The sequence below is a fragment of the Mya arenaria genome, chromosome 5 (assembly GCF_026914265.1).
Source record: "Mya arenaria isolate MELC-2E11 chromosome 5, ASM2691426v1".
Taxonomy (NCBI): Eukaryota; Metazoa; Mollusca; class Bivalvia; order Myida; family Myidae; genus Mya; species Mya arenaria.
This window is the reverse complement of record NC_069126.1, coordinates 41,356,119-41,366,266: the sequence shown is the minus strand read 5'-3', so window position 1 is coordinate 41,366,266 and position 10,148 is coordinate 41,356,119. Positions and strand designations below refer to the sequence as shown.

Genomic DNA, 10,148 nt, shown 5'->3' with positions numbered 1-10,148 from the left:
ATGGACAGGACAAAATATTGCCATGTTAGAGAATGATTTGCACCAAAATGGGGAGAACAATTAAAACCGCTATACCATCTACTTGCATCATGTTTGATAATGTTTCCTTTGTTTTAATCTATATGATAACTTGTCGGGGCGGTTACATGTAGGCGGAGCTTAACTGTTTATAACTAACGTATTGATAATTTACAGCACTATTAAGTCATACCACAAGCTAGCTATTAGATGTTTTACTTAACAACAGGGTGCAAATCAATTACCTCTCCCATAAAAAATGTAAACGTTTTGTTCGAGTTGTAGGCACACGGGCCGGTTACGACCACCCTCGGTTCGACTCAGGGTCAATGCCGGGGCTTCGAGGAAGGAAAAATTCACAAAGACTGCTTGCATGTTTCCTTCACCAAGTTTCATATATATATGATAGTTGAGAAATGATTTTGATTATATAGTCAAACGGATCACCACGTACCAGCGAACGCAGATGTTTGGGTGCTCCCTTTTGCCTTCAGTTCGCCAAAGGACGACGTGTGGAGGCCCCTAATAGATTTATCTGTCAAAGACTGATTTAATAACTTTATTTAGTTCTCTTAATTGAAACAACACAATCCAAGTTATTTATATTTATTTTATAACATAATAATCATATACCTAAACTTAGTTCTAAGTTAGTGAACGCCAATGGGTCCCATTCACCATAAAAACACCTAGGGACTACTACCGAAGGATAGTAGCCAAAGAGTTGAAAAATTCAACTATATATATATGCAAACAAATAAACCACACAAATATGATATGTCCAATACAATGGTTAAGTACATTTTGAAAGGTTTAATTAATAAATTCAATATCGAGTTAAACAATGTACTTCTATAAACTTAAGATAAAACCTTAACTTGTATGTGCATAAAAAGAACAATAGTTACCTTAGAAGTGATTTATTTGATGAATTATATTATAAAGTCAACAACCTTGACTTATGTATAAATGTAACAGTTATGTTCTAATTAATGAACTAGCAAGATTTGCTTCCCTTTACACACATATTATTGAAATGATGCTCACTCGCAGGACGCTAGTATATAGTTTCAAAGATTTGAGTTGTGTATGCAGAACCTTTTACCTTATAACTAGGATAACCCCATTTCGTGTGTTTGTGTGATTTTCAATGCAATCGTTGGTATGATGTCGTAAGTAAGCCAATAATGGGACTAACATTGACCACTGATTGAAATAGGTTAATTTCGTGCAGTTTAACACAAGAAGATGTACACTTTTCCCACTTTTTGTGGCAATGACAACTGAATCTCTGCATGACTAGGTCCACACGACGGACTGCGACACTAATAAGATTTTGTAAATCAATATGTCGTTCACATGTTTGCGAATATGTCTTACCAACTGTTTAATATAAAAACAAATTATAACTACTTTACTTACATTGCGTTTTACCCCATGATAATTCAATGGATTGAATCTTGGTACTTTGATTTGCGGATCTTGTAATCTGGCTATTTGCAGCATGCTAATACAAATGGGAACTACATCTCTAAGGTTACCACATTGAAACGGTTGGCGAACTTATGAGTTCACAACATGTTACTTCTTTAAAACGCAATCAACTTCTTATCTAAAAAAGCCATCAATTTTGTTATGACGATCTGAAAATGGAAGAAGGGTTAAAATGTGGGTATATCTTATTGAGTCCTTGACTGACAGCAATTCAGTTTTAAACAATCTAATATACTTATTGTCCGACATTATTAACTGATCTTGATCTTTATGGTTTATGCAAAAATACATAAACGATGACTACGGACCATATCAGTTTCCGTAGCGAGTTGTGCATTCTGCCACTTTAATTTTGCGATGGTTGAGACTATCCAATTCCTGCGTTTTTAAATGCAAACATAGTTGTATGTTTACATGTGACTTAATGATTTCGTTTAAGTCCCGGTATACTTAGCATACACATGGACGCACACACAAAAACGCACAAACGCACGAACGAACAAACGCACGCACGCAATCAGTTAACTAGACATGTTATGTTGGTTTTGAAATACATTGAAATGTCAGCCATATCATAAATAATAAGAACACCTTTATACAGTTCAGTTTACTATGATTACTCGTAAGAAAACAAATACAACGTGTATTAGAGTTAATACATTAAAATAATCAGCCAACAACCAAACGCAATAAGCTGCGTTTTTTTGCCACGTGTTAAATCGTAATGTACGAATGAGGTCTAAAGATAAATTCAGCAAAAACAAACAGCGGTGAAATAATGTTAATAGAGTTCAGGTGGATCATGACAATGTGGTCAAGTAATAAATGGTATATACTATATAAATGTGGCATGCCTAACAAATCCAAGCAAGAGCAAAACTATTACTGTTTAGGTTATTGACAGAGTGTAGATGCTAATAATATAGGAATAAAAATATTTGCAAAATATTGCATATATATGTGTTCCCTTTTGACTTTTAATGCAATTTTAATAATCATCAACGATGGTATTTATTTTGTGAGTGCTCTTTTTATTTTGAACATCTGCATGTATATTAAAAGTAGTTCACTTTAAGACAGTACCATTAGAAATGTCCATATAACACTTTTTTTGAAGTAATAAATCGTAACAATTAACCCGACGACGACCGGATACGTGTTATCGCATTGAAATATGCGGGATGTAACTATGAAAACATTGCAGGGCGCTTCAACGTTAACCGTGCAACGATTTATGGTAACGGTTTTAAGCGACAGGGACCGTTCGTGATGTGCCGCGATCAGGGCGACTCAGAACCACTTCCGGCCAGGAAGACCGATACCTTGAATTAAACGACCTGTTTCATTCCAAATATTCGTAACCGGATGCACCCCTCCTGGCATAATTCACGTGTTCCGGCAAAGAAACCAGGTTTACAATACCGGCACATACATGCCCGGCTAACATTGTGCAACGAACATGCGCGCTGAAACAGAACGCAGTGGCGGACTGTGTTGTTCAAGAACAAGTCGCGATTTTACCTACAGAATGTTGACAGACGCCAGCTTGTGGTGCCGTCGTCGTGAACGTCAAGCGCATTGTACCGTTATGACGGGAAATGGAGTATCAGTTATGCTATGGGGAGGTATATCTGGAATATCGAGACGAGATTCTTGGACCGAACGTGCTTCCGTTCTTACGCCAGATAAACGGTCGCCAGCCAATATATCAATATTACAATGCTAGGCCCCATACGGCTGCTGTTGTGAACCAGTTTGTCCAGGAAAATAGCATACAGCGCATGACCTGGCCCGCAATTTCGCCCGCCCTCTCGTGCATTTTACGTCTGGGATGATCATGGATGCCGCGTTTCTCTTCGTATAACGCCACATAGCACCCAAGTGGACCTTCTTTCTTGAACAGGAATGGGATGCAATTTCTTAACAGAAAATGACAAAACTCGTAATTCATCAAGAGGCAGAATGATTGAATGCAGGGACAGTTTCGGGGGATATACACATTACTAAGGTTTAAAATAAGAGAACATATACGCCTTATACAATTAAGATAAGATTAAAGATTTTTATATTCCAGTGGTTGGCCAAACAAAACGGTTATTCGCCGAAACGAGCTGTATTGTGACCTTTACACCCTGACCCCTATATTGATCAAATCGATAAAAGGCATTGTTCACAGCAATGAGCTTCATTGAAAATTGCAATGAACAATTGTCCTTGATTCATTATTTCATATTATGTATGACATGAAAACGTTTTTTTCCATACATTCGAAACTTTATACCATTTTATACCTAGTAGTATGACTTTTTGACCAGTATATTATAATGTTTTGCACACTCTTTCTGTCCATGTATATATGTATGAGTATACGATTTTTTTAATTTAAAACAAAGATCGAGCATGTATTTTATACGTGTTTCAGGATTCAGACTTGGAATTAAGATTGATTCAGTACAGATTAAAATTTCCATAGTGTACTAAACCCTTAGTATAAATATCAATTCAGCATAAATATTAAATCATCATTTTTAATGTGGTTTGAACTTGACAATTGGTATCGTTTCTGTCCGTACAGTGACTACTTACAAGAATACTCTAATTGTGTCGACTGTCTGCGAATGGGAACTTGTATAATACATATAAAAGTAAGAATTATTTCTGTATAAAACTATGAAAAGAATGAGTTTCCGGCTCTTCAGTTAAACAATTGTAAACCGAAAGAGCAAAAAATACTTACTTTCCTCAAAGAAGAAATGAGGGACGGTCTGTCTCTTTTTTTAAACATTGTGATTACTAGTATCCATTGGAAAGAATTGTTCAACAAATTCAACCAAAGTGCAGGAGTCATATTCATCAGGATAAATAATATTTGTTGCACCAGCAATGCTACCACCATGGATTATAAGGGGTGTTCAATTTCTAGTGCGCTTTACTGGTTCGTAAGATACATTTAGATTATTTTTGTTTTATATGTTAAACTTCAATAAGTGTTATTACTACATCAACTTATTTTATTGCTACTTCTACTGATACTGATGTTTGAGCTGCTTCGAATCTTTCAATTAAGTCATCGACGTTTTCAAGCATGAACAATGTAAAATTTGTTCAACATTCTAAATAAGGGCCAAAATATTGTTGACACTACCAACGGTTTAAGGATTAAAAGTATTAATTAAATTGTAAAAAATGACATGTTATACTGATGAGATTATAACAATCATTATAAGGGAATGGAATAGCCTATCGGCGTTTCTACAAACATGTTCTAGAAGAGGGCAAAAATTAAACCAATGGAAATAATTTATTAGAATTATAACGTTTTTAGATACTTAATATTAGTGATGTAGCGTTCTTACCGTCTGCGTTTATAAATGTATGTCAAAATTGATTTCAATGCCATATCGTCTTCAAGATACTTAATGTAGCAAAATCAGATTGAATGATAATAATCGTACAGTTTTTCGGCATAGCTCTTATAGATTCAGTTGCAATTAAAACTGATCGCAACCTAAATTTATCTTTATGGATATATGTTTTCAGTTTACGAGTAAAATACTTTTTGAGCGTGACGTGTGTTCTCGCTTTCATTTTTCATTTTTTTGTTTACTACATTTTTAGCTCTGTTACGGTATATCTGCGAAGCCAGGAACCAGTTCGGAACCATATCAGTGGTAGGACCAGCGTTTGTGAACAGGGAGGTTACACTGAGAGCGACACCGTTCTACCCTTTGGGGTGTGACATATAATGGAAATACAGAATGGAAGGCGGCACACACTTTCAAACAATGACTGGGCCTAATGTTACAAGATATTCGGAGGATGGGTCCTTCATTCTTCTTCTATATTGTCAGACTGAAAATGGAACAGAACCTGTACAAACAGTACTTTTACTGGGACAGGAAACATTTGTTCTTGCTGAAAGCGAATGGAACAAAGGGTTTTACGTATTTAGTAACATTTACAAACAAATGGACGGACTGTCGCGACGGAATGTGACATGTCAGGTTTCAAATGCAGCCATTGAAACACCTTACGAAGTAAACGGCATTCTATATAACGTAGGTAAGCAAGTATCATATACATAATACATTGTTATTATATTGTTAGGATATCATATTGTTCTATCGTGTATAATATGGGATGTTGTTTTAATCCTTGATTTAATTCCAGAGAAAGGTAGCCCACCCGTTCTTACAGTTCCTGAATTTCTTGACGGTGAAAGCTCGACAATAACCTGTACAGTGCACAATGCTATCCCAGCTCCGGTAATAGATATACGTGTCGGCAATGTTTTGCTATCTGATGCTCTACAAACTGATTTATTTAATGGATCTTCTCATACATTTACAAGTACAGCTAAAGTGACTAAGACTAAAAAATTGTGGAATGGAAAAGAAATGTGTTGCACCACGAAAAGTTTTGACGACTTTGCAATAGCAGATCATTCCATATGCAAAAACATCAGTATCAAATGTAAGTTTAAACCGCGTATTTATTGTATAAGATATGCGTACTCAAAGAAGTTCAAAAATAGGTGATTAAGATAAGGCCTTACACACTTAATAAACATATCCTTCTCGTGATAAATGTGTGTAGCACGGAAGGAATTGTTATTTATTATTTATTAGTGTTTCTGAATTGTAAACAATAACAGCTTTATAAGATTCTGTCGTGTTCTGTTTTCAGATCCGCCGTCGGTTATTTCGATGTCCGTGAACAAAATACAAAAAGAATATAACGACAGTGTTTCTATCTGTTACAAAATCCTTTCTTGTGAAACGAATGAATCAAATCCACCTTGCGCAATTGATTGGCCAAGCAACAGGGATGATTTACGTTATATTGCATTAAGTAATGAGACTATTGTTGAACATGGGAGTTACCGTTTTGTTTCCAATGCGATTTACAAAGTGACTAACGGTGTTGCTGGGGGAACCATTACATGTTCCACAAGATGCGATCATTTCTCAACCCATTTAACTCAAAATTATACCGTATCATTTTCAGGTACATACTCGATTGTATTTATGTTGTCGACGTACGTCCACACTATTTATCAATCCGAGATTACTATCTCCATACTTATAATGCCTTTTGATTTGCCGAAAGATCATTATGCGGAATGTATTATTATATTGTACTATATTATAGACACAGTGTTTTACCAATTTACCAAAACAGTAAGTCGCAAATATCATAAAATGTATAAAAACTGTTATTTTTTCTTTTAATCATTTAACAGATTTAATTTTGTTCTGATCTCCACAATGCCTACACTTCATTTTAGGTGGTCCGACCCTGTACTTGAACACGACGTCACCAGTTGATGTACCTCCGGATACCACAGTGGTCGTAAAATGTACTGTGTTGGATGAGTTCAATGCAAACGGGCAATATACGCTTTGGTGGGAAGATGGAGAAAGCACTATTATAAAGACTTGTAACAAAACAGACGAATGCCTGTTAACATTAAATCATGCCGGCGACGGTGAACGGATATTTTTTTGCAAAAAAATAAACCCAGAGAAAGTGTCATTGAAAGTTTTAAGTTCAGTGACAAAGGGTTGGTAATCAGCTTTTCATATATTTATAAAACTTATAAAGCATGAAATGTCTTTAATTAGCTTCTTTCAATGATATTGCAATTTTATTGGAAACAAACAATTGCAGGCAGTCAATCCCATGAAAAGGACATTCAGACATTGTTTTCAACATTCCGATTCCCAGTCAACAATGTACTTATTGGGGCAGCCGTTATCTGTGGATTCTGCATCCTGTTTGTAATCGGAAGTAAGTATTTTGCATATTATACTCTCATCAAATTAACTAAGTTTTCATTCATCTGAGGTTTGATAATAATAGTTCTTACTTTTCAATGGCTGTAAATCGAGTGCAAAACTATAAATATATATTTTTTCTGATAGCATCGTCGACCAAATCCAAACGCCTTAAACATCCGGATATCTAAGTGTTCAGATATTTCATTAATTTTGTCACGGACCTATACGTCCGTGATTTTTTCCAAAGTTAAGCACTCTGTTTCATACGAACATGTCTTTATGCCATATATTTATTCAGCGATTTACCATTTAAACACAATGCATTCCAAACATAATATTAATCTTGAACACAAAATATAAGATGCCCATATTTCACCATTGTATTTAATATTGCAAGTGTTTCAAAGGTCAAAATGATATAGATACTGAATTAAGTAAAAAGCACTTTTCTGTACAATACGCAAAATGGGAAGTTTTGAAAGGGTCGACTGGAGTAAACGGTTAGAAATAAACACGTGTTGTGTGAAAAATCATTAAGTTAACAATTTGATGATACCTTTTTAATTGTTCTGCTTTATTTGTTGTTCAATGTTATGTTATGCACCGTATTACAACGTATCTAGTTGCAAAATACAATAAGATACGTAGACTCCTCAAAACAGCTATTGAGATCTAGATTTAGTATATATAATATATATAAATCTTTTATAGGATGTATATTTCTTAAACGACGAACGGACAACGCAGTCAACACAATAGAAATGTACGTATCAATTGCAAGTTTAAATTATATATTTAAAATTTCACATAACTGCTATCAAGTTGTAAAGTTGGATTGATTTAAATTTTTGATAGATTTTGCAACTCATTCCGGACAGTTTTTTCCGATAAGGCAGTTTAAGTACATTTCTCCTTGAACTAAACAAAATATTTGTTGCGTTCTTTTTTAGTACTGAAAATCAAGGCGGTAAGTTATCATTTCTTGTTTACTATACATACAAGCCTAAATAATTTTTTTAAAAACCTTTGTAAATATCATCATGTTCCCTGGTGATATATATCATAAGGTACCTTTCTATTGATTTGTTTTGGTTTAAAAAGTGTTATATACAAGTTTAGTATCTACAAAATATGTAACATACGTCACACTCATAGACATTCCAAATTGATTACGAAAACAAATCTTAATGAATTAAATATACATAAAACATATTTAAATGAATTATATAAAAAAATATCATAAATACAATTGAAAATCTTTTAAGGTTTCAGCTGCCAATCATAAGCTCATTGATACAAAATTAAAATATTGTGTTGTGTTTATGTAACCCAAAACCACAAGAATTAAGACAGTGAATACAATTGTGAAATATTACGCTTTCGATGTCATTTGTTTCCTGCTAATCCTAGGTTTGGATCAAAGTAATAAAATGTTAATTGATTTTCTGTGATTATAGTAACAAGCGGCACATAAATTTGCAAAGGCTGACATTCGGAAATTCATTCAGTTTAATGTGTCAACCTCGAGAAATTTAAAATGTTGATTATGTTTATCTATCAATGGACGCTTGCTACCTCACTGCTTAATTCAGCACAACCTGTCTCTGAATACGAACAACCATGATTGAAGCTTGAGAAAGTACAACCATTTGAGATACATATGCATGTAAGATCCATGCAAGTACACTGGATTGATGTTTTAATTGGAAGCTGCTGAGACATGTTTAGCAGACAAAAACTCTAAAGTAAACACTTAAGAGAATTAAGATAAAAGACAAATTGTGCAGAAATGCACACTTATATGAATATAACGTTAATGTTTATCAATGAACCTTGGGTCAATTATCAATGCATTCAGAAGAATAATTTTCATTGGTTTTAATGTTATACTTGAATATTGTTGACATCGGTTAAATTCGCTGATCGTTTGCACAAAAAATAAAACACATAAACTGTTGACGTTCACATGAGTGCAATGGCATTCAGATGAGTGTAAGAATGTCTTCGAGTGTTTTGGAGTCTGTAAACATTTCATTTTGATTTTAATCCCAGGAACACAGTAATTACATGATTGATGAAAACCTTTTTCTTTTTGACACAGTTTTTGAAACGGTTCGAAGACGACCTGAAGAGCGAAGTTCACATGTGTACGATGAAATTCAGTCTAATATTGAGACAACCACGCTTCGACATTTAGTAAGATATCCTTAACTTATAGCCAACAAATGTGAAGTCTTCGTTATCAAGAACCATATAATGTTTCAGCTCCCGATATGATTTATTATTTATGTTGCCAGACGTGTAAGACATCGTTATTCAAAACCAGTTTAATGCTTAAAAAACGAAACTCTTATTTAAAGCTGCACTCTAGACCAATTTTACATTTTATTTTTTTGTCTTGGAAAGAGCAATTTTTTGCGTAAATATCTACAAACCAATAATATCAGGTTGCTGAAAAAAACAGATCGTAGATTTTCATATTTCTGTTCGAAAATAAATGTTTTATGGCTAATGCATAAAACATCAAATTTTGAACTTAAATATAAAAATATGCGATCTAATTTATATATCAACTGGTTTCCATTGAGTTTTTGCAAAAATTACCTCGTTCCAAGATAAAAAATTAAAAAAGTTGTCAAATCGTTCAATCTATGAGGGATCAGCTTCAATACACGTATTCAAAAACATGTGATTTTGTATTATATTTTACGATTTGTGTAAAGCATTTAAATGTCAGGGTTGGGGTCACTTTATACATTTTTCGTAACTGAAACCTTCAGTAGCTTTATACCACTCGAGAGCGAAGCGGTTTCATACAAAACGTGTGATATCGTGTGTTAGAAGCCACTGAGGGTT

General features: G+C 34.2%; 1 protein-coding gene across 1 annotated transcript; it reads left to right on the top strand.

Moving 5' to 3' along the window:
* Positions 1–2,971: 2,971 nt before the first annotated feature.
* Positions 2,972–8,718, top strand: LOC128235700 (uncharacterized). The gene is made up of 7 exons (XM_052950502.1): positions 2,972–3,137; positions 5,683–5,862; positions 6,199–6,519; positions 6,800–7,075; positions 7,183–7,302; positions 8,004–8,055; positions 8,703–8,718. Exons 1-7 carry the CDS (start codon positions 2,972–2,974, stop codon positions 8,716–8,718), a joined length of 1,131 nt encoding a protein of 376 aa, XP_052806462.1.
* Positions 8,719–10,148: the final 1,430 nt, after the last annotated feature.

What these genes read in the sequence shown, in the direction of transcription:
- LOC128235700 (XM_052950502.1), top strand. Translation starts at nt 2,972, where the DNA reads ATGCGCGCTGAAACAGAACGCAGTGGCGGACTGTGTTGTTCAAGAACA. An exon ending in ATCTTCTCATACATTTACAA is followed by an intron (nt 5,863 to 6,198) that starts GTACAGCTAAAG and finishes TTCTGTTTTCAG; the next exon opens with ATCCGCCGTCGGTTATTTCG. An exon ending in TTTAAGTTCAGTGACAAAGG is followed by an intron (nt 7,076 to 7,182) that starts GTTGGTAATCAG and finishes AAACAATTGCAG; the next exon opens with GCAGTCAATCCCATGAAAAG.